This window comes from Falco peregrinus, chromosome 7 (genome assembly GCF_023634155.1).
Source record: "Falco peregrinus isolate bFalPer1 chromosome 7, bFalPer1.pri, whole genome shotgun sequence".
NCBI classification, from domain to species: domain Eukaryota; kingdom Metazoa; phylum Chordata; class Aves; order Falconiformes; family Falconidae; genus Falco; species Falco peregrinus.
Window position 1 is genome coordinate 76,427,452 of NC_073727.1, and position 26,028 is coordinate 76,453,479.

At 35.3% G+C, this 26,028-nt stretch overlaps 1 protein-coding gene across 1 annotated transcript in view; it reads right to left on the minus strand.

Annotated features, from left to right (window-relative positions):
- The window catches only part of EYS (eyes shut homolog), an 871,402-nt gene that overhangs the window by 763,301 nt on the left and 82,073 nt on the right, over window positions 1–26,028 (minus strand). Inside the window, exons 6-8 of the mRNA XM_027787807.2 lie at window positions 22,051–22,210; window positions 5,533–5,637; window positions 4,546–4,685 (exon numbers count right to left, since the gene is read on the minus strand). Coding sequence (XP_027643608.2) covers window positions 4,546–4,685; window positions 5,533–5,637; window positions 22,051–22,210 — 405 coding nt within the window. The remainder of the gene's footprint in view (window positions 1–4,545; window positions 4,686–5,532; window positions 5,638–22,050; window positions 22,211–26,028) is intronic.

Here is a 26,028-nt window from a genome sequence, read left to right on the forward strand (position 1 = left end):
TGACAATTAAGCATTATTTTTCCATTCCATAAGTGTAACAAGTATTGTTAAAGCAGTTTCTAAGAAATAAACTTTGTAGAGAACTATATGGAAAATATCTTTCTACAGATGGCTATATTGCTCAGCATCCAAAACACCACTTGCAGTGTCTACTAGCAGTACTAATTGAAAAGTCATTCAATTTCTTATTTTGGAGATTAACTTCACAAAACAATTATGAAGTTCACAGATATTTGTATTTTGCAAATGTAATTTACATTCTACTTTGCCAGATCTTTTCCCAAGGTGGTGTCAGATTCAGTTTTTTCCATGTGTAATATATTCCTCCATTCAGAAAGAAAATGCTGAATGGAACGGGGTCAGACTCATGCAGAATACTACTTACTATTTCTCTTGGACATTTGTCCAGGAAACTACTGCCAGTTGAGTGTAATTATCTTATCTGCTTTACATCAAGCTGGAGCAGGTCTACTGTTTCACTAGCTTTCTTATGAGATTACTGCGTAAGAAGCTGGTTTATTTCAACTTTTGTAAAAGCTTTTTACTTTTGCCACTTCTTGTTACAGAAAGAAAATAAATTGATTTGAAATTAATTATAATTAGTTTCCTTCAGATAAATAAAAAAGTTATTTCTGAATTTCTGAATGTATATAATTATATAAAATATAATATAATGTCTCCCTTTCTTACTTTTCCTGTCTTCACTATCCTGCACAGGTCCTCAGAGATAAATACCCAGTGACCAGCCACCTCCAAATTTTTTGTGAAGTTCCCCAGAACAATCTTCTATTAAAGCATTAAGTATTTTCTTTCTTGTCTGAATATTAAAAAGTTTAAACCATGAACGCATAACTTCAAAACACCACGAAGATATGAGGCCCACAAGCCTCTTTTTATGTGTAAACTCATTAAACAGATAGACAAAAATACACACACACAAACTGTTTTCATGAAGGCATTTTAAAATCTGTTTAAATCAAATGATCAATGCAGTATTTGGAATATGTCAGAACTGCAAAGTCAGCCTCTAATCTGAAAGTCAAGCATCACATCATGTCAAATGCATCACAAGCAACAGAGATTTGCTCACGAGAGAGCTATTTGCCCATAAAACTGTAAAGTTAACCGGGAAAGCCATACTGAATTTTTTCTAGCTTTTAAGATCTTTTAAGTGTTTTTTCAAACTCCTAATACATCAAGCTCAAAGAAAACAATATGAGTGTCCATACTTTATTTATATCAGTCTTACATGATTTATCTAATTGCCTTACTTTTACTGTATAAACTTGCACAGTGTGTAAAGGATGAGGACAAGCATAAAAGTGGCAGCTGCTTTAAACACTAAGTGTGCATTAGGCACATGGATACTTTAATTCAGAAGGTTGGAATTATGACCCTCACTGCAAATGTAACAGGGTAGCTTGGGATCATTTGGCTCATAAAAAGAGGAAATAACTTCCAAGTAAATTATGCAAGTAGAGCTCAATAATCCCGTTGGACACAACTTCAGTACCATAAAGGTGTAGATAGACACTGATAAGACTTTTGAGAGATGGTTCTGTTCCTAAGTTGTATGGGAATTATTTTTAACAAACCAAACTGATGTCCACTAAGTATGTCTGTTTATATTTTAAAACTGAAAATAGAATTAAAAAAATTTTGAAAAGTACTTTTAAATACCTATGACTCCTTTTATAAAAGAATAACTATTGGCTCACATCTTGAAGTTCCCATACTTACTGCTACAATTTCAAATATTTTCCTATGAAATGCTAAAGGAACCTATGATTTTGTGAGCTTGCTGACAGAATTTTGAAATACTATTTTTTTTGAGGGAAGCAATAAAACTGCTCAATAGGGCTTAGTCACAGCCACTAAAAATAATCACACTACTTAGGATACCTCCACATTTGTGATTGATTGGGTCACATGTGGGCTTTTGAAATTAATAGTCTCTTCAGGGATGTTGTGGAATTCCCATCTCTGGAAGCCTTCAAGATGTGATTGAACAGGGTGCTAGACTCCCCCTAGGCTCACCTAGGCTCCCTTTCCCACAAAATGTTGGACTAGATGGTCTTTCAAGATCCTTTCCAACGCAAGTTGTTCTGTGATTCTATGGTTCCACTAAGGTTATTTGCTATTACCAATACTTGTATCAATTCCCTATGAAGTCCTGTTAATAAAAGTAATGGGGTTTGTAACATACATACTGTATTCAAATGTACTGGGATATTTTCTGAATTTCTTTGGATATCTTCCTGAATAGATGAGAGAAGAAAAGATATTATAGTATGAAGTGATTAAATTTGGTCTTGTTGGAAGTCATTAATTTAAAGATGCCAAAATTTTGATTTATTTGGAGGCCCTTCATAATTCCAGGTACAGGGCAGGCAAGCTTTATCCTGTATAGAAGGTTAAGATTAGATTTTGAAATCTGAAGAAAGGTATGTCCTGTTTTAAAATGTTCACATTTCCTTTTTATATTTATTTTAAAATAAATAATAGTTAAAATAATATTAAAAACAACCTTAATGAGTGGTTCCAAACAATGTTTATCAATATGGTGATAGGTGCTTTATGTATAAAAAAATATAAAAATATATATCTTTCAAAGTGTTGCTCTTGGAAAATAAAAAAATACACAACCAAAACGCCAACACATTAATTTCATTATACGTTTATGTAGAGATAAAAGAACCCTAATGATATAAACTTACTTTCTGTTTATTAAGAAAATATTTAAAATATTAATATTAATTCCAGTCTATTCTGCTGAATACACATAGGTAAAGCAGTTCAGCATAACTAAGGCACCATTGGAAATGGAAAATAAATGAAAGAATACAAAAATACATACTAACTTTCCACCCACAAAGAATAAATAAGAATAAATGCATAATTATGAAATTTACTGAATAATATAAAACTTTATTTTCAAGTTATTACTTACAGTACTTTAAAATGTATTAAGATATTAATTTGTTTGAATAAAGCTTTTATTTTTTTCCAGTAAGAAAATGATATTACTTTAATGATCTGTAGGCTAAGAAAACAAGTTAAGCCCAAATATATCAGTCCTTTATTTTAGTTTGTATTCCCTTTCCCATTAGAAAATCTGATTATTCACATTATGACCAAATTGTTTCTCATACAGTGAGTGTATATAGACTCATATATATATTATTTTTTCCCCACATGACAACATTTATGATGGTCTATGAAACGTTTGTATCAATAAATTAAATGTGTCTGAGGGGTTTTAAGCAAATATTACCGTAAAATGTTTTACTAGCTCCCATCAGCATCCTTGGCACACCATCACTTCCCATCCTAACTAGCTATAATGATTATTGCATCATTATGGTGTTATGCCATGTACAATAAATTTGCACTTGGAATGACACTTTAAATCATAAAAATGTTAAAATTTACCAGATGCTGAACAATTTAAATACAAACCTTTGAGCCAGTGAGAATTTCAGTGTTACATTTCATATTCATTGGTGAGTGTGTACCCATGGACTTCAAAGTGACATAAATGTTGATTGTTTCTTTGTAAACACATTGTCTGCTCTGCATATTATATTTTTATGGTGAATATATTTCAATAAAAGAATTGATTAAGTCTTTGAAACACTGGTGATCAGTTTGAGTAGCTGTTTGAAAGGGCTATATAACATTGTGTACATAGCTTTTAAAATATCTATCGTAATAAAAAGTGCAATGAGATTTTACTTTATCCCATATCGAAATCACAGTAACTCAAGGGCCTGGTTTTGTTGTCCACCCTGATGTGAATTAATCCTACCTAAACAAGTAATTTAATTGAAAAAGTCACTAAAGGGAAGTGAGAAGGACACAGCAAATACATTACTTAAAGACATCTGGGTACACAATGGATGTTATTCTGGCCTAAGTATTGTTAATGTCTAACTTAAAGATTTCTAGATTACTTTGTATGTACAAAAATCAAATTCATTACTATATTCTGTGAGCATTTAAGAACAACTTGCAAGGAGAATTTTTATTTTTTCTAACTGTATTGTCAGCTCTCATTAAATTGTAGTTAATTTTGCTTTAGTTTTTTTGTTTTCATTATGATCTTCATTTTTGTTTTTAATGGAAATAAAGCCTTTGTCATTCTTTCTGTGTATTGGTGTAGTACCATCAGCCTTCTCTCTAGTATATTTTAAACAAATCAGACTTTTCAAGGAACTTTTGATTTAAGTTCCTACAAGTTTCACACCATAGCAGCACCAAATAGGGGACAGAAGGAGACCTCAGTGAGTAAACCTACAAAGAACAAGAAAGGAAGAGATCAGACATTACACTTTGTCAGACACTGACATTACTACTCACATCATGCACTTTCGGGTGTGCATGTTACACAGGAAAGAGAAAGGTTAATAAGAGAATATATCAAAAGTGTGTACTGTGTTTAGGAAACCCATGGGAAATGGGTTCCTTCATCATCAGCTCACTGCTCTTAGAATAACTTGTTTGATTTCTCAAAAACACTGGGGGGAATATATAACTTTATCCTACCTCTGTGTTTCCAATACATGGTGATAAACATGTGTAATTAAATCCATGAGATTTATCCATACACAGTGCTCCTGGGGCACAGCTTATATTGTAGAATAGGCAGGCATCAATATCCAGTTCACATCTTTCACCTTCAAAACCTGCACCACAAAGAGAATGTTTAATCACAGTTCATTCAGAATATTGACATTACTTCTGTTCAGGGTGTTAGCTGTTAACACTATTCCACCAGAGTAATTTGCCAGTTTTATTTGCTAAACAAAGTGAGAAAGTGGAAATCTTCATAAAAATGTTCACTGCATATATTGAGGCATATTTCTATTTTTATGTTGCTATTTCTTACTGTACTGGGTCTGGCTGAGCCCCACAGCAGCCCCCATAGCGCTGTGCTTGTGTTGGTATCAAGAAAGGTGGTGATAACACACCGGGTGTTTGGCTGCTGCTGAGCAGCGCTCACACAGCACCAAGGCTGTCTCTGTCTCTCCAACCTCCCCCCTCTCACCAGTAGGCTGGGGGTGGCAAGATCTTGGGAGGGGACACAGCCAGGACAGCTGACCTGAAGTGACCAACGGGATATTCCATAGCGTATGATGTCTGCTCAGATATAAAAGCTAAGATAAACAGGAGGAATGGGGGTTATTCGTTATTTACAATGTTTGTCTTCCAGAGCAACCACTACACGTACTGAAGCCCTGCTTCCCAGGAAGCAGTCAAACATCACCTGCCGATGAGAAGGAGAGAATGTCTTTTGTTTTGCTTTGCTTCCATGTGTGTGACTTTTGCTATTGCTTCATTAAACTGCCTTTACCCTGACCTACAAGGGTTTTTTAATCTAGTTTTCTCCCCTCCTTGTTCTGCTGAGAAGGAGAGTGATACAGCAGCTTGCTGTAGGATGCACCTGGCATCCATCCAAGGTCAAAACCTAAATATTTGGATGACTTTTTCTTTGTTCTGTTTAGAAAATAGAATAAACTTCCAATGACTCACCTATAGGGCAAATGCACTTAAAATGATTTTCATAGTCAACACATGTTCCTCCATTTTCACATGAATTGGAACCACAATTATTAATTTTCACCTCGCAGAATTCCCCTGGATTTAAGAAAAAAAATAATCCTAAAAAATCTAAGAACTAATATCATGTTTTTAAAAAACCACCATGAACCGTATTAGCAATATTGTTAAAAAAAACTATTGCTTTAAATAATCTTTCTGAAATAATGGTTATAATTTAAAGACCTTGTGTAAGTTTCCAGACTCCTTTCTCTCTGTTATTAAAAAAAATAAAAATAACTCAGGGTCTTTAAAAAAAGGTCAAAATGAACCCTTTAGGCATTAAAAAACAATTTTAGATGAGATCAAAATAGGGATACAGAGCTTAAGAGAGAAGATTTTCACTAGAAATAATTACCTGAAATGGAGGTAATACCTTTGCATTTTCCTCTATTTTTTTACTGCTGCATGAGTCAACCCTGATTTCTACTCAAGACTTCTGATTCTATTATGTATATATTTCGTTATGTCGTTTCTGGCTCCATTTTGGCTAGGAAAAAGCTAGTCCACATTTGTCTGAGGTAACCTTTAGTGTCATTCCACTGAACAATTTCTTGCTCATTTAGCTGAAGACTTTTTCTTACCCCAACAGAAAGAAACAATTGAACTTGTAACCAGATAACCGGACAGTTCTAAAAAGGACAAACTGAAGAGAAATGTATCTCTGGCAATGTCATAAGTGTCAATAAGGAAGACTTCAGCTTTACCGTTAGTCTTGGAAAACACGGTGATTTGACAAAAAAGAAAACACATTAAAGTTTTCTCCTTCTTTTTGGTACTGAAAATATAATGAATTCATGTAAAGGTTCTAGAGATTTTCTTTCTTGTTATTGGCTTGCTGTTGTTCCTTTTTCCATTATCATTTTTTGTTTGTTTTTAATTTATTATTTCTACAGCAGGAGTTGAGTAGTTTTTGTTTTCCAATTTTAGAAAAGATAAAGAATAGACAAATGAAAAGTAAAGCAGTCTTTACTGCTGAGAAATCTAGAAGAAGGTGAAGAAGTTTTGACAAGTTTTGAAGAGGAAAATTTCAGAAAAGAAAATAAAGGTAGATTACTGATGTCTTTACCATGGACTTGCTAGTAATCAGTGTTACTTCAGTCAGTGGCTTAGTGGGAAAAAACTGAAAAACTGTACAGGAGAAAAATGTTTGGGAGGGATACAAAAGAAATTGGGAAAATTTCTTTAATCAAACAATATGTTCTATGAAATGTGCCAAAAGCTAGTATTCTATTTGAAATTCTTCATATGGAAAAAAAAAAAAAAGGTATAATTTTGCTTCAAATAATGAAATTATTTTAAAATTTTTAATGAGCTCTCCTTTTGATCTAAAGCCAGAGGCATCAGAACAACAAGAGCTAATAGCATAAAATTTGTGTTTCAGCAAAACATTTCTTCCAATTTCCTTCACTGTAGTCCATTCCTAATACAAAACACTTAAGCTTTGACAAATGTATACTGATTCTTTTTAATATGCTGGAAAGGAGTGTCAAACTGAGACCTAAAACCTGCTTTTTATGGACTTCTATAAATGTAAAGAGGAATATACTTAGTAAGGCCTTAATGCTGTGATTTGTTGGCCGGATATGTCTGTGTTGTGCCAACAGGTGCTGAACCACATGTACAGTCTCATGTATTTAGAGAGAGGTTGGCCAGCATACTGTACAGCCTTTCAGTGTTGATTTTGCTCCTTTATTCCTCAGCCAAAAATAGCACAGTATTAACATATCAATTTTTCAAAAGCCACGAATATATTTTACTGTAAGTTATGAAGCTTACTGAGTTATAAATACTTGTTTAAACTATATTATTACTGTAAAATTTAAATAATACAGAAAATAGGAAATTTGATACTTCTGTTTATTATTCTAATATAATATGTAATGTTACACGTGCAACTATGGAGAATTTGACCTTCCATTTACAAGACTCACTTTGTATTGATACTAAAGGTAACTATATATATTTGTATCTCTGGGGAGTTACCATCATAATTAATACTTTTAGAAAGGCACGCCATGAACCAGGACAAGAGTTATTAACTGTAGCTTTCTATAATGTTTGTTGACAAAAAAAAAAACTAAAAAAAAAATACATATTTCATTTGTAAAATCAACTGAACTGATTTGCTACACAACCCTACGCAATGCTACAGGCTTGGGGAAGAGAAAAGGACCTGGGGGTGCTGGCTGACAGCTGGCTGATATGAGCCAGCAGTGTGCCCAGGTGGCCAAGAAGGCCAACGGCATCCTGGCTGGTATCCAAAACAGTGTGGCCAGCAGGATATGGGAGGCGATAGTCCTCCTGTACTCAGCACTGGTGAGGCCGCACCTCAAATCCTGTGTTCAGGTTTGGGCCCCTCACTACAAAAAAGACACTGAGGTGCTGGAGTGTGTCCAGAGAAGGGCAGTGAAGCTGGTGAAGGCTCTGGAGCACAAGACTTATGAGGAGCAGCTGAGGGAACTGGAGTTGTTTAGCCTGGAGAAAAGGAGTCTCAGGAAGGACCTAATTGCTCTCTACAACTACCTGAAAGGAGGCTGTAGGCAGGTGGAGGTAGGTCTCTTCTCCCAGGTAACAAGTGACATAGGAGAGGAAATGGCCTCAAGTTGCTCCAGGGGAGCTTTAGGTTGGGTATTAGGAAAAAATTATTCACTGAGGCATTGGAACAGGCTGCCCATGGAGGTGGTGGAATCACCATCCCTGAAAATGTTTAAAAAATACGTAGAAGTGTTTTTTAGAGTCATGGTTTAGTGATGGACTCGGCAGTCCTGGTTTAATGGTTGGACTTGATGATCTCAAAGGTCTTTTCCAACCTAAAGGATTATATGATTCTATGAATGTAATGAAGAAGTTGCTATCTCCTAGAAAATGAGAGGGTTTTCTCCTTTTTTTTCTTAATGAGTTCTGGAAAGAAAATGGTGGGGGGTAGGGGTGGGGGGTGAAGCTGGAAATAAACTTCATCTTAGTATGTATTTTGGGTCCATTTTTTTTATATTTATTCATAAGAGTGGAATTGTCTTGTCCAAGAAACCCTTAAGAGAAAATATTAGTGCAATCAAACAGGCTTCAAGAATTATTTTGCTATAAACCTGAAATTCTTATAGTGGCTGTATCCTTTAAGCAAATTCTAAAACTTTTTCCTGCAACAATGGGGTGAAGAGAATCTAGTAACTCCGAACTGTTATAAAAATTATTAGAATCTGAATACTGCTGAGAAATGCATAATTTATGATATTAAGATCTGATTAAGTGTTAAATGGATGTCAGGAGAGATCTCCATAGTAATCCACTTTAGCTTTTAATGAGTAATTATGACTTCATAGTGAGTGAGGGTTGAATAATTGAGAAAAGCAATACTTAGAGAACTCAAGCAAGATTTCTGTGTGCAATTAAGCATGTTATTCTTCTATCAGGAATAAATTCAACAGGTACAGGAACAAAGGAAAAAATAAATTATACAACATTAGAGTGAGGGGAAATAATTTGATTAAAGAGTTTACTGTTGTACTGTTTCTTTTTTATTGTGACCTTATGCATTTTTTACCTAAAAACGTATTCTTACAAGTTAAATTGTTCAATTACAAATTCTATGCCCAAGATGTCAGTGAAATAAAGTGTCACCACAAGCAGGTACAAACTGAGTTTATGCATGAACATCACAAAATATTTTTTTACTGCAAGTGTGACCAAGCACTAGAACAGGTTGCCCAGAGAGGTGGTGGAGTCTCCATCCTTGGAGGTATTGAAAAGCCATCTGGACATGCTCCTGGGCAACCAGCTCTAGGGCACTCTGCTTGAGCAAGGGAGTCGGACAAAGTGACCTCTAGAGGTCCTTTCAACCTCAACTATTCTGTGATACTGTGGTTCTATGATTCATAAAATCATAGAATATCTCAAGTTGGAAGGGACCCATAAAGACCATCAAGTCCAACTCCTTGCTTCTCACAGGACTACCTAAAAATAAACCATATGACTAATAGCATTGTCCAGACAGTTCTCGAACTCTGACAGGCTTGGTACTCTGACCATTTCCCTGGGCAGCCTGTTCCAGTGACCAATCACCCTCTCAGTGAATAATCTTTTCCTAATGTCCAGTCTGAACTTCCGCTGACACAGCTTCATTTTATTTCCTCGTGTCCTATTGTTGGTTATCAGGAAGAGGAGATCAACACTTGCCATTCCACTGCCCTCTCTTGAAGAAATTGTAAACTGTGATGAGGTCACCCCTCAGCCTTCTCCAATCTGAACAAACCAAATGACCTCAGCTGCTGCTTGTAAGTCTTGCCCTTCAGGTCTTTCACCACCTTGGCTGCCCTCTTATGGACACACTCTAATAGTCTGATGTCCTTCTTATACTGAGGTGCCCAATATTGCACACGATACTAGAGGTGGAGTTGTACCAGTGCAATGCAGAGTGGGACAATCACTGTTGTCAACCAGCCAGCTGTGTTGTGCTTGATGCACCCCATGACACAGCTGGCCCTTTTTGTCACCAGGGCACACTGTTAAATCATATTCAACTTGCAATCAACCCAGACCCCCAGATCTCTTTCCAAAGGGCTTCTCTGCAGTCTCTTGTCCCTTAGTTTGTACATATAACCATCACTGCCTTGTCCCAGGAGGAGAATTTGGGAATTCTGTACATTTCAGTTCTTGAAGATATAGTTGTCATTTAAGTTTTTTCTCGCTAAGGACCTCACCAGCTTACTATGACATTTCAAAGATGATAGTGACCTGAAAATGGGATTGTTCAGCACCCTTTGGCACGCCTTTTCTGGTCCCATGGACATTACTCCTAATAGTGTCTTCCTCTACTGTGGGTAATGCTACATTCCCAGACTTTGTCTTCTGCTAGGCTCAAGGAACTGGAAATCACCTGAGCACACACCTGTGAATACTGAGGCATAAAAAAGAATTTACTTTACATTGTACATAATGCCCCATTGAGGAGAGGGCCCTTATTTTCTTGCTAGTTTTATCTCCATCTGAGCTTTAGCTTTTCTAACTCCATCCATGCACACTCAGGTAAGGTCTCTATATTCTTCTCAAGCAGGTCATCCCACTTCCATATTCCATGTACTATGGCATGAGGTATTTACATTAGCATACCAAACACTAAAGAATGTACTGTGCTTTTCATGTGTGTTTGTTAGCTTGTAATCCATGATGCTCTAAAGCAGCTACATAGTTCTGGGTTTGGTACCAGCCAGCTAAGAAACAGAGAAACTAGCATACTTATGACTGTACCTGATTATAAACTTGCCAGTGCATTTAAACATGTAATAACAAATAACCAAATCCAGGTGATAGTCATCTAAGGATTTGAAAGGGACTAAAATACGACACTGCTGAAGTACCATCAGTGGCATGTGACCAATCATTTAAATTGACTTTGGGACCAGAAGGAAAGGTGGCAAATACAATACAAATTCTAATAGGAAGCATGATGAGTTTTACCATGTAGCCCTGCAGTGCAATATTGCCACTGCTGGCTTTAGGCCATAAGCTTTGCACTGAATTCATGAGGACTTAGGACTGAGGCTCATCAGGCTTGGTCTGTTCTTCCTGCAGTGATGTTTTACTTTGCTGTGACAAGTGTGACAGCAGTTTTTTCTTCTTGCTTTACTTTTGTTTATCTTTGTATGCTACAACCATAGTTTTATGTAGATAGCAGTAACAAGTAGTTATTCTGTGTAGGATGACATTTTCAACTCTAGTGCAATGCTGCAAAGAAAGACAGGGCTTGTACAATAGCAGAGGCCTTGAGAAGTGGAGACACAGGATGTGATGTGAGGAGCACAGGCATGTGATGATAAGAGATGGGGTATAGTTTTAGCACTGGAGACCCCATAGTTATAAACAACTCACCAGTGGTCAGTTAAAGAATGCAGACCTGGCGCTGGAAAAAAAATCATCTTAAGGGTAAGAAAAAGAAAAAATAAATGGTATTTAATATATGTTAGAGCTACCATAAAAAGTAAATTCAGATACAAAAGTGCAGCCCAATGAAGAAAAGGTGTAAAAGCATTTTAGCAGACGTAGAGAAATTACTCCAAGTAAATCCTAGAGGGATGAAGAAGAAACCACAAATATGAACATCATATTCCTCCCTGTGAAGGGCTGTGGATTCTGTAATACTGCCCCTAACAACACCACTGTGAAACCACTGACCTGAAGACCCAGAGGAGGAGGCAAAAGGGTGAGTATAATGTCATAAAAAAGACAGAAACTAAAAATTGTGGGAGTCCCAATTTAAATTGCATTTCTATTCATTTTCTGTAGTGATTAGATCAGACCTAATAATTAGTATATATTTAACTTCTATGTAATATTACCGGTACATTCGTGGCTTTACCTGTATATAAGGTGTGCTTCTCCCTTGCCCATAACCAAGATTTTGAGCATAACAGAATCAGAGATGTATGTACCAGTAAGTCTGATTTTACCAAATTACTTTCTGAAGGTTGTTATAAAGAATATAACACCATGTTGCCTTTCATATTGCAGAGTGCAGAAAAGTAAACACTTCTAATAAGAGTGTTTCATTTTTAATTGACCCAAACATTTTAAGCCCTGAAATCAGAATTTGCATTCTTTAGGACTGTAGCTGTGCTTGTAGTTAGTAGAGATATTTTTAGTTTTATGTGAACTGCTTTGGTCTATTTTTGCACTTCTGCTCTCAATTTAATATTATCACTTCTTTTTGCAGAAACTATGTAAGAGCAACCAGTGTGCTAATAAAGAGTACATAAAGAAAATCTACACTAAGCATTTCTAATTCCTTATTTTATATGGCAACAAGGTTATCAAACAAAGTATATTACATGGCCTAACACTTTTCTTCAATGCACAAGTACTGGAACTACATCATAATTCTGGTTTTGTTTTGCTTGTTGTTTTTTTTTCTTTCTCTAAAATGAAAGTAATTACAGCAAATTACGACTTAAGAGTATATTTTTCTATTTTCCGTTTTTGAATGTGGTTATGACACCCAATTAGATTTAATGCATATATGCACACATATGCATACACAAACATACACACAGACCCATTACTCTTTGACCCTTTAAACCAAGAAGCTAGGAGGAAAATAAAAAAAAATATTCTTTGGCAAGGCATGGGCAGTTAAGATTCAGCTCCTGAAATGTGGCCCTTTACATCCATGATATTGCATTTACAGGCCATTAAAACCTCTTAATTTTGAAGTGTGGTTTGTTTCATCTTGAACTCTATGTCCAAAATAGGTCAGATTATTGGAGTCTTTAAAATTCTCAATTATTTCCACAGAACCTGCAGAGCACAGAGTGACAAGCCTTGTATGAACTTTTACATTGTAGGCAGTAGCCATGATTTATCCACTTCCAGGAACTTTACATTTAATTATTTCAAAAGAAAATAAATCCACTTACAGCAATCTTTATTGGACCCACCAGAAGTTGGAAAATAGGTTTTCTGAATATTTCCTCATTTTTATTTGGAGTTGTGTAGAACTGTGCAGTTAATATATCCTTATTATAGCCTACGTGAAAAATCTGTCTTTAATAAAGTAGTTATCAGAAATAGTAAAATGAAGAATTATTTAAGATTAACATACATAGTTTTTCAGTCCTTTTAAAATAAAATTTAATTGTATATGGATAAAAAAATATCATCTTGACTCTAAAACTAAACTTAAAAAACAGGAACAGATAATTCATCCTGTTGGTGGAGAGATTTTTTCTATAGGTGGGTTGAGATGCTTACAACTGGATAAACTCCACTGTTGATGGAACCTGTTTAGTCTAAATTTTTACGTTTTAGATTGCTAAAGATACATCATACCAAATCAGTTCATTCATTGACTATCACTTCCTCTATCCCAATATTTAATAAAAATAATAATAAAATAAAAAGAATCCTACAGTTATCTGAAATGGCAGTTGGCTTCAGAATGCCCATATTTATCTATAGTAGTAGTTAGAAAAAAACCTAGGAATATTATTTTTATCAAAATTTGCAGGTTTAATGATAATTTCTCACTTAATTCCAAAATTTTTTATATCTCCATTTTAGTATGGTGTTTCACAAATCCCTGTAAAGATGACTAATTCTTCTGAGAGGAAGGGATTCTAGAAGGTAAACTCCAGGTAAACCCTCCTCACAAATGTGATATTCATAATTTTCTAATGACACAGCTTTTCTAATTAAGATCTAAAGGGAATAATTTCCATTAATTCCTGAAAAACAAGAATTTATTGGGGTTGGAGATAACAGTTCTGAGATTAGAACTCATCATTTACTAAATTTGATTGGGTGAAAGATAGGCACATTTACACCACACAGTGGACCAATGTTCTAGACAGCTATTTCTCTTCTGAGAAAAGCAACATAACCTTTTTAACATAGTGGTACATGTCCCAGTAAGTGAGACTAGCCAAAGTAAAACACTTAAGTTCACTAAATACTGTCCCAGCTTCATAGACTAAGGGGATCCAAACTTTAATACAAACATTTTCCAGTTCAAGTGAACATGAGTATGCTTATTCTCAAATTTCACAGCTAACATTTTTTCATTTACATGGAAGTGGATATAAAACTCTGAAAAGATCAAAACAACTTCCATTGTCACGATCAGCTTATGACTTAACCCCATTGTCAACTGCTGCCATGAATTACAGACACGGACACATAGTCTCAAATGTTAAATATGCAGTTGAAGTTTCTCCTTCTCCTGGTTTAGAATGAAAGGAATCATTCAAGGACTTTTAGGAATAGTCCTCGCTGAAAGTTTATCTCTGACTGTTGTTTTAGCACAGAGTCTTTTAGCTGAGCTACTTTTTTTACAGAATGTCTTTAAATTTGTTTGAGATGTATTTTATTAACCTTGGCTCTTAAATGAACTCATTATTCTGGAACATACAATCTGACTTTTTACCATCTAATAGATTATCTGTCCTTTCTCTTAGGTTCCTCCAGGATTTAGCTAGAAACCTGACCTTAAAGATTCAGCCCTTGGCAATGTCTTTTGTAGACATCTCTTTCAAATAGTCTCTTACTTTGTTGTCCGGGGATTGTTTGTTTGTTTTGTTGCCAGTCAACATGCCCTTCATATGTCTCACTAAAAAAAAATAAATATGGTTCATAAAAACACCCCAGGATACTAGAAGAATATTCAAAACATTTTTCATGCCTGAACAGAGAAATTTCCTCTAGAATTATACCCTTTCACTCTTTAGAACTATTCCTTGTCTGAAGAATATCAGTCAATCATCACATGTGAAATATGAAGAAATCCAGCAAAACCACTCACAGAGCCACTCAAAGAGAGAGGGAACCTTTGAGAATGTGCATGATACCTGGCCTGGGTAAACACCACCATCCTTGCAGGTTCCTCTGGCCTTTGGAAGAGGCATCAATGACAGACATGGAGTTCCAGAAAAGTGATGGGTTTTTAATAATTTTACAAAAAAAATCCTTGACAAATTGACTCTAATTAATTAGATACAAGAATTGACATACAAGGATTAACAGGATGAGATGGGCTATAAACTTGGAGTAAAGATGAATGTCAGTGTACTGGGATGGTAGCCAAAATGTGGGGGGTGCCACAAAGACTGATCATACAATCATAGAATAGTTTGGGCTGGAATGAACCTTTAAAGGTCACCTAGATCAGGTTGCTAAGAGCCCTGCTGAGTTTGAAAGCTTGAATGTTTCCAAGGATGGGGTATCTACCACCTCTCTGGGCAATCTGTTCCAGTGTTTCGCAACTCTAATAATAAAAAATACCTCCCTTATATCTAGTCTAAATCTACCCTCTTTTAGTTTGAACCCATTATCCCTTGTCCTATTGCTATGAGTCCTGCTAAAAAGTCTCTTCCCATCTTTCTTATATAACCCCTTTAAGTACTGAAAGACTTCAATGAGGTGTGCCCAGAGCCTTCTCTTCTCTAGGCTGAACAACTGCAACTCACTCAGCCAGTCTTCATAGGAGAGGTGTTCCATCTCTCTAATAATTTTTGTGGCCCTCCTCTGGACCTGCTCTAACAGGTCTATGTCTTTCCTGTGATGAGGGCTCCAGAGATAGATGCAATACTCGAACTGATATTAGTTTTAATGTTATTAATGATCTGGCAAATAAAGTAAACAAAAATTTAATCACATATAGAGTTTATACTAAATTGTTGGCAAATACAGAGGAGAAAGGTATAATACAAAGAGATATAAAGAAGTCAAATAGTTTGAAGGAACATGTTTTAGAAGTGAGATATGTCTCAGGAAATGGAAATTGAAGCAAGTATATTTCAGAAAAAGAGAATTAAACCTGAGCTATTCAGAGAAAGAGTCCCAGAATGAAGACCAAAGTATAGAAGTTGTTGCTGAATGTAAGTTTCCAATGTAATACACGTTAAAAAGCAAGCGGATAGGTGCATATGAAGATGGTTTATGCCACAGGAAAAACATAAATCAGTAACAGATATCAGTAACATAGGTGAATCTATGCTTTAAGTCTGTCACATAATAGTATTGTATACAGTATTTCAACAGAATGTATTTTTCTTTTTTTTTGTGATATCTTTTTTAGCAGGAACAACTACTGAACATAAAGGTTGAGGAACAGCGTAAGAAAGTCTTGAAGATTTAGTTCATGTGTTAGCATAATTCTAGCTTCAGTGGAGATACAGTGGACTGTGTTAGCTAATTGTGTGGTATATTGTGTCAGAAAAAGTAAGCAATACATGGTTAAACATAATTATCCATACTTTAAAGAGGAAAGTTAATATTCAGGTTGCTATATAAAACTGTGGTGGATTGGTTTAGTTGAACGTAGTAAAACAAGCAACTGTTTTTCTTAGTCATGTTTTCTACACAGTTCCATTCATGATAACTTCTTCAGAAACACTAAATCTTAACTTGAATGCTTGCACTATACAGAAAGACTTCAGGAGCTAAAAGATGTAAGACTAAAGCCTTCTAAAGAAAGAGAGCTACAAAGGTCAGCCGCGAAACAGCTACTAAGTCTACCTGATAGTGTTCACCTCTTCAATGCATTTTCTATTTTTAAACATCTACACTATATTTACATCTATGCTACGTATTTTATTATGTTTTAAATGCGTTGGTGTGATAGGCGATTTTATAGTGCTGTAGACAATTTCTGTGCTTAGGTAAGATCTGAAATGCTGTACTTGGCTGAGCTAATCAACACAGGCTCAGCTGAGAAGCAGAAATGTCTCAAGTTACTATGGATCATTAACTTTTTAAGCTATTTCAAACAACTTGTTCTGAAGGCTTTTTGACTGAATTTACATAAAAGGCATACTTACCTTCTGTCTCTTATTGATGATTTGATGATATTTTTTGGAGGTAATATATAATATTTGAATGTATGCTATCTCTCAGCTGCCTCTCAGAATGCTTAAAGAAAGCTGCTAATTCTTAGTTTCTCTTGTCACTTGCAGCAGATTTATACATTGGGTAACGAGAATGAATAATGCACTGGTGTTCTCCATGAGAGGCTTATGAAACTATCCATGGAAAAAAGACCTTAGATTCTTTATAGATTTTACTCTGAATGAGTAAAAAGGAAAATATAGACAATGATAGCTGTAAAGCCAGAAGCGACAGACAACCTAAAGCGAATCAGCAGTTTTGGAAACTCCATGACCTTAAATTTGGGAGTTAATTGCCTTAATTAAATGAGCCATGGTAGGCTGCTAGAAAGTGGAAAGCAGAAGAAAGTGGTAGAGATGTTTATTTTGTATACACCTGACTTTGAGGACAGACTTCCATGTAAACACATTGTGATTAGGAAACACTCCCACTATGTCTCAGAAACTGATACTTTTAAAATATCAGTCAGTGATGTAGAACTCTGGTCGGAGCGCTGGTCTAAAAGTTCCAGAAAGTAAAACATCAAGGGCTTTGTATTTTGCATTAAAAAAAAAAAAACAACCCCAAAACCAAACAAACAACAAACAACAACAACAACAAAAAAAAAACCAAAACAAAACCAACAACAATACCAAGCAAACAAAAAAACCCACCAAAACTTTGACAGAGGTGGGGAAAGTAATTTTTGGAGTTCAAGAGCAGATGTAGCCAACTACCGTATTTCCTATACCAAGTTTTAAGCCTGTCTTTCTGTTGAGAACTTTATTAATTATTAGCAATCCATAGACATTGACACTATATATGCTTCTTAACTACAGCATCTTTAAGTTAACCATGTAATATAGAACTATTCTTGATGGACAAAAATGCTATCAAAATTCTTTCTTATTCATATGGGCCATATATATTCACTGTACAGTGACTTAAACCAGAATCTCAAATACTAAGAAATATGAATATGTTAATAAATATCCCCATGCATTGGGAACATTTTGTTCCATTTTAAAAGTAGCCAAAACTTAAATACTGATATTACATTTCTCTTTGAAATATTAGGTAAAAAAATTTAACAGTCTTTTGTCTTTCCATGCAGTTGCTGCATGCCAAAAAAAATAAGAAAAAAAAAAAAAAAGTATTTCCAGCATGAAAGTTTCAGCAGTCTTAATATTTCTGGTGGAAATAGAGACCTAAGAAAAATTGTTGACTTAAAAGGTGGCAGTCTGCTTGGAGTTCCCACAATAATGATACTACATCAGACATCAGCCCTTGCTCAGTGTTCTAGATTTTATCTGTTTCAAATTAAATATTATGCTAATATGGTTTCATGTGTTTTTATTTTTTGATGCTTACTTCTCTATCCTTTTGTCTCGAATACTACAGTAGAATGCCCAGGATGAAGTGAAACTGTTGTGTTTTTGTGTAATTCAGCTTGCTAGCTTTTTAGGTGAGAGGTCTTTGTAAGGATCCTTGCCCTAGCTAGAACCATTTGTCTTTCCCCTTAACTAATGCTATTTAGCCACACCTTCTAAAAGGCACCTTAAACAGCAGGAAAGATTTCCAGACATCTGCTGGAGAGTATTAGTGATTGAATTACTTTGGTTGTTACTTTTGCTTTCTGACAGTTATCACTGAAAGTTCTTTAACAGAAAATTTAATCCTCTGCAAAGCAGCTAGCTGGTCCTTTTTTCTTTTTTTAATAAAGATAACTATTCCAAATTCCTCTAGTAATACTTAACAGGTGACTTCTTTTATTCCATTATTTCAGTCCATTGCCATTGATGTTTGGAATCTGTGTGCACTAATACTTTCTCTTTCAAAGGTGACAAAAATAATAACACATTAAGTGCAATGAACAAAGCTTAAAATGACAGCAGAGACATAAACTGCTGTGTAATTCCAGTGCCACTCCCGTGATATAGGGACCTCCCATGATGCTATAAAAATTCCTTTATCAGCTCACCTTTAGTGCAGCGAATAGAGCAGTGGAAGAAATTTTATTGCTCTTTTTACCTGTTTGAGTTTTGAGACTTATAAGACTTCCACTGTACTTCAACACAAAATAGAGACCTTCCCTAAATATTCTGGGGATGGCTGAACACCTGTCTGCTAAGAGGAAGTAGTGAATTAATTCCTCATTTTGATTTCCATATGTGCACAGCTTTTGCTTTACCTATTACATTGTTTTTATCTCAACCTTTGTAATTTTTCATACTTTTGCTGTTCCAGTTCTCTCCCCCATCCCACTATGAGAGAGTAATCGACAAGCTGTGTGGGGCTTAGCTGCCCACCAGGGTTAAAACATGTCACCACTGTATTCTGGAGTACAAAAAAAATTTAAATGTGGATTTGACCAGAGAGAGGGCTTAAATTAGGCCATGTCATTGTTTTGTTCACTAGTATAAATGTTGTCTTAACTAGATTGTGAAAGATATAGGAACTCTTGTACCCTATATCTTCTCTTGGACATTAGCTATTACGTCACCAGAATACTTTCTACAGAACACTGTTTCAAATCACCTACATAGTTCAATAGTGCAATCTTCATCCAAGTCTGTTTACATTCATTTTGCATGTACCTGTAAAAACTAGCAGCCCTGTCTCAACTCAATAAAACAGTAAAAGAAAGAGAAAGGAGTCTGAAGATGAGGAAAAAATATGCGATTGAAGTACTACTTTAAGTTCTGGTTGGTGAGTTTGCTTGGGGTGCATTTAATTTTGGCATCAGTAACATGATTTTAATTAAAGGACTTTTCTATGAACTAAATAAGGTGTCTAACATGGCCAATCAATTCTTGCCAATGTGATTGCTCTACACACAAGGAAAGATAGTAATTAATTAGAGGAAGCTTCTTCAAGGACAGTTGCGCTACTGTGCAAAACCTGAGAAACGGCTGACATGGACTATTTCATTTCAATGTCATAAGCCATATTACTTACATGCACTGTTGTAGATGCAAAGGTTTTTATCCACTTTCAGACAAGAGAAAAAGCAAGAGGAAAATGAAGAACTAATTGTAGAAGGAAACTGAAGGCTCAAAAGTCATGCCATTGATTTACAAACGTAACTATATTTTATAACCTTTTTACTCTCTCCTTTATGCATTTAAACCAAATGCATATTTTTTGAGTCAGCTATCCAAAATGTATAAGCAGAAATAAGAAATATAGTTTAAAATTACATGTACGTATATATGTTAAGCTTCTACAAGGTTTCATTAAAAAGTATGAAAACAAAATTAAATGTTTTTCTTACTTTTTAAAACAAAGTTCTGCTTTTCATAGCTGAGAGTGTTCCATTATGTCATACTTTGTTTTCCCCAAGTCTACTCCAAATATGATTTAAATGTTAATGCAAAGGCTGCAGCTGTAGTGTTTATAATTTATAAACATAATTAATAACAATTAGATGTGAAACTGTAATAGCCTTTCTGGTTGCAGATGCTATTTAATTCAGAGTCAAGTAAACATGCCAAAATTGCCACTGCATTGTCCTTCCCTCTCTCCCTTCCCAAACACATAAATGAAACAATAAACAGGTATAAATTAAAAATGCTGTGGAACAAGCATGAAGTAACTGAATCTAAAATTAGAAAGAATTAAAAAAAATAATCTATTACAATATGAAGAAGCTCTTACAATGAGATCCCACTAAGGAAAGAATCTAGACCTTATCATAAGATGTCCCTGAACACTGAAGTCAATTCCACTTAAACTCAGTCATAACTCAGTGTTTAGTAAGGTTAGATTTTATTAAATACATACATTTATTGCCATTTACTATGGCCTGTCAGGCTTTTGTTTCATGATTATGTTGTACAGTAGAGACCTTACTATTATATCAAAAAACTTTAAGTACTGTGGCCAAATGTTACTTTTATTAACAAACCCATATTTTTAGTTTTCACACCAATAAAAATAACCCAAGATTAGACTGAAAAAAGAAAACTGTACAGGTGGTAAGGTGCAAGTGAAAAGAGAGATTGATAGTTACAGCTCTCTGGCATATGACTCTATGATTTCTTTTTCAGGGTTAGTAGATTTACAGTCTGTTTCCTGCTTGTGTATTACAAGCATTTCTTTAGACTAATTTAATTTTTGTAATTCAGGCAATAGATATTAATTTTCTGTCTTTGAATTGGTTATTTTTAAAAATCCTTTAATCTTTTTGGTACTTATCTTTAAATTGATATGCATATGGCTAATATATGTTTCCTTAATGTTACCTAAAACGGCAGTGAATCATATTCAATACTTCTTTTTCAATGCCCCCTCTAACCAAAGATTACTGAAAGATTGTAGAGTCCAGCTTACATAGGCTTCTATTAAAAAGGGTAAGGATGGGGGACAAAATAGAAATTGTTTTTGTTGTCAGCTAAAACTCAATGTGGTTAATCAAAACTATTTTACCAGGCTTCTTTTGTAGCCAATTGAAACAGAACGACTCCTGAAGTAAGTGTCAACCACTAACAAAAATCTAGCACAGGTGGTCTTCATTCCCCCCTGAAAACACTCACTGACAATACATAGAGCCTTGAAGACTTGTTTACTAGGACTTTGTACTTTAGACTTCTAAAGTCAGGTAAAGTGAAACAGATAATCCCACTTCAAATTAAGTTGCATAAATTATTGGTGGCCCACCAAGAAATTAAAAGAGGAGGTGGGATTCAGCTCAGAAAGATAACTAAAGTTATCTGAGCTAATACAGGCTGATACATACTAACAAACTCTCTGGTCACCCTTGCTTTCATTAGTCAGATCTTCAGGAACTATAATGAGAAGGCAGATATCTAGCTCACATGCAGAACTTCCACATGTAGACATACATGTAATCCCTTAAACTGAAGCTGAAGCCTGCTCTAGGTCTATTCTTGCTATAAGCTTAATTGGAAGCTTCAAAAGTAACCTATTAAGTTTGATTTAGATTTTGTAGGTATCACAGCAGAGAGCAGAAAATGCAGAGATGTGATTACTCCTCTGAATACTTCCCTATTCCTTATTTTTGAAAAGTCAGCCTTCCTGTACTTGAATATTTAAAAGAAAACGAAACCACTATCTTTACATAATTTGTATATGCCTTACCTGTGAAATCACGAGGGCACAAACACTGAAACAAAGGTTGCTTTCTCAGCTGGCTCACATCAATGCAAGTTGCTCCATTAGAACAACTATTTGGGTAAATTAAGCATGCATTTTCAACAAGTTGGCAAAATTCTCCTGTCCATCCAGGTGCACAGAGGCACTAGATATAAAAAACACACAAAGAAACAACTTTTTTTTAGAAAAATATTTATCAGAGAGAAAACATAAAAAGAAAATTAAATGTGAAAGTTTGTAGAAATGTCTTTGGATCTTGTATTTTAGTACTGAGTAAAAGTACAGTAAAATGTAGAGTGTTACATCCAGCTAAGACACTTCTTCATACCTGTATTGGCATGATAAAATGGTTGAGAGAGGCAGAACTTATCTACAATGTCTGTTGAAAAAATGTGGGAAAATAGGACGCATGAGTAGGAGGAAACAAACACAGCTGCTAACCCATAATGAGAAAACATAATATAGAGTTTCTGTTATACATTCTGACCCTACTGTTAACTAAAATAAATAAAAATAACTTCTTCAGAGGAAAGGGGAAGATTTGAAGCTATTTAGTTAAGTTTTTGAGTAAAGGCTAGAGCTGCTTAAAAAAAAATATACTTCTGGAGCAATGGAGATATCTTTGGTAATCTTCACACGTTACGTGTTGTTTGGGTTGGGACAATGACAATACAATCGTAACTCATTAAGCAAAGAGTTTCATTTACAAAAAAATAGAACTGAAACATCAAACGTAACATTATTATTCTGTTATAATAGAATTATTATTATTACATTATTATGACAGAAACATGTTGGCAAAGCCTTTTTACTTCAATGTCTTTCAAGGACATTAGAAACCATTTTTTAAGACCATTTAAAAAATTGGAAGAAATTAGTTTTAACCATAAACGAAAAAATAAATAACACTGAAAATACTCTATTGTAATACAAGCTTACATTCACTTCTCAAAAGAGTTCTGTGAAACCTATAAATTCCAAGTACTATGATCAGGATATTATTAATAGTAGCTTGCCTTGAATCCAATTATAAGGTCAATAAAACAATATAGCCAACAGTAGCATAAAAGTAATTTAGAACACTGTGAGTGTATAGCCAGACACAAAGTATAAGCATTTTGCATGAGTATGTGTACAATGTGACCACAAAAGGGACAGATCATACAAGTGACAAAAAGTTGCCTAAGGACAAGATTAGTGGTAAGGTATGTCATACAGGTAGGACATATTGCTGAATACAGAAGAAGAATGACTGGCAAAACACCAAAAAGCCCCAAGTCAAGTAATATGAGGAGGACACTCTCCTTTTTTAGGGGTGTGTGTGTGGGTGTAAAATAGCATAAACCATCGAATATTAAGAGGAAGGATGGAGAAAAAGGAAGACAAGCTTCACTTCAGTAATGACTTCTCTCATCAAAGAGCTCATGAGACAGATTACCTTGACCTTGGGAACTAAGAACCACCAGGGACCATAGCTATCAGCACTAACTATATAGTGTCAGCTCCACAGTATTGTATGATTCACAGATAATAAAGAATGTGTTACAGCATAACAGTATGTAGACATAGTGAAAATGACTAATAATATGTAAAAACTATTAGCATGGATTCTGCTGTTTATGAATTAATTCAGTAAAATTTTGTTTTACAGTTTATAACTGGCCTGATTTATCAGTATTCTAAACATTCCCATTACAGTGATCTTTGATTCCCTACCTGATATACATGTTGTAAAGATGAACAGTATTCAGGTGGCCAAGCAAAGCCTTTAAGAGAACTGCAGTGATGGGAATCCCACATTGCAAATCTCTGAGATGAACTAATAAACAGCAGCTAGCTAAATCAGACTGTCCTCTCCTGAGCGACCAAATGTAAGAGGAGTATGATATGCAACAGAGTTAATGTGACTTACCTTCCCAGGGCCTGGAAGAACATAATGCTCTCCAGGAGCTGTATATAATTTAGTCCCTATTTTCTGAATTCTTGTCCCTGCATCCCTCTGTTGTGACAATCCCCATACACAACTCTGCTGTTTCCTGATGTCTTTCCCCTTAGTCTGCAGAAACACCTGCTATTACCTGTGTACTGTCCTTTTCCTTGGCATTGTTCGGTTAAATTTGACACCATTATAAAAATGTAAAAACAAGGTGGCATGTTTTAGTAACTGTATCTATCCTGTCATTTAGTATACAAAGCTTCCCCCCAACAAAACCATAAACCAATAAACCTATAAAAATACAATTTATTCTGGATGTCACTATATATTACATTCATAGAATACTAGAATAATTTAGGTTGAGAGAGACCTTTGAAGGTCATACAGTCCTACTCCTTGCTCAGAGCAGGTCAATTTTAAAATCCAAGCTGGTCACTCAGGATCTTGTCTCGTTGAGGTCTAAATATCTAAAAGAATGGTAATTTCACAGTCTTTCTAGGCAACTTGTTGCAGTGCTTAATTACATTCACACTACAGTGTGAACAATTTCTTCTTAATACCTGGTCAGAATTTCACTTGTTGCAACTTTTTGCCAGTTGTCTCACATGCCATTTCTGTGCACTTCTGAGAAAAGTTTGGCTCTCTCTTGTTTATGATCACCCAGTAGAGACCAGAAGAAAAGAACTGCATCTCCATTCAGCTTTGTTTTCAAGGCTAAACAAACCCAGATCCTCAGCCTTTACTCATACATCATCTGCTGCAATCCTTTCACAATGTTAATGACTTTCTGCCAGACTTGATCCAATTCTGTCAAAGTTTTGTTTTTGTTTTTGGTTGTTTTTTGGGTTTTTTTGTACATTGAAGCCCAACCCCACACACAGTACTCTAGGTGTGGCCTCACAGGTGCTGAGCAGAAGGGACTAATGACTTCACTTTATCTGCTGGCTATGCTTTCGCTAATTCAAGCCAGTATTAGATTAAACTAGCCTTTATCACCTGATTGCATTGATCCACTCCCTCATCTTCTCTAGATACATCCTGTTGAGCCCTTTGGGCATACATAAATACTCTCTTTGCCTAAGTAGTTCCTAGTTTGGCATTTCTTTATCATTGATAGTGCTTCTTTCTTCTAAATTTTGCCACTCAGCACAGGGACTTGGGAAACTTGAAAGCAGAAGATGCAAGCAAAAACCAGAGCAAAGGCACTGAATGCCAGCCACCTTACTCGGCAGTGGGCTTACATTACACTTGGTCTCATTTTTTTCTGCTGCTATACCTATAAAAAATGGGATTTATAAGGTAGCTTCTCCTTTATGATTGCTTTTCAAGAGTACAGTATTTATTTGGAAATTCTCACTGTCTACACTCAACCCTTTATCTACTCAGGAGCTAAACGTTGCTATTTACTGTATTTTCTTTCTTTAAATATCTTATTGAGTCCATTCTGCAAGAAAGAGTTTCTTCAGCTAAGTTCACTTAAGTTTAACCCTCTTCCTAGTGGATATGTGTTCACTTAAAAAATCTGTCCTCAGAGACTGAACTGTTCTGAAAACTACATTTACTTTTCATTGAGCAAAGTGGCTTTTCTGCACCTGGGGTGAAACATATTACTGGCAAGACAGCATTCAGGAATTAAATCACTATTTCCAGAGTACACCTGAATTGTTTTGAGGATAATTAAAGGACAAGTCTTTGGGATGTTTAAGCCAGCACTTTCCACCAACATTTAGTCATATTTTTAAGCTGAACTGAAATCAACCCAACAGCATACTGAGTAGCTTGTATAGGGCTATGGTTTAGATTTGTGCTGGAAACAGTGTTAATAATACAGGGATGTTTTAGTCACTGCTGAGCAGTGCTTGCATAGAGTCAAGGAATTTTCCACTTCTCACCTCACCCCACCACCAAGTAGGCTGGAGTGGCACAAAAAGTTGGGAGGGGACACATCCAGGACAGCTGACCCCAACTGACCAAAGGGATATCCCATACTATATGATGCTGTACTCAACAAGAAGAGCTGCAGGGAA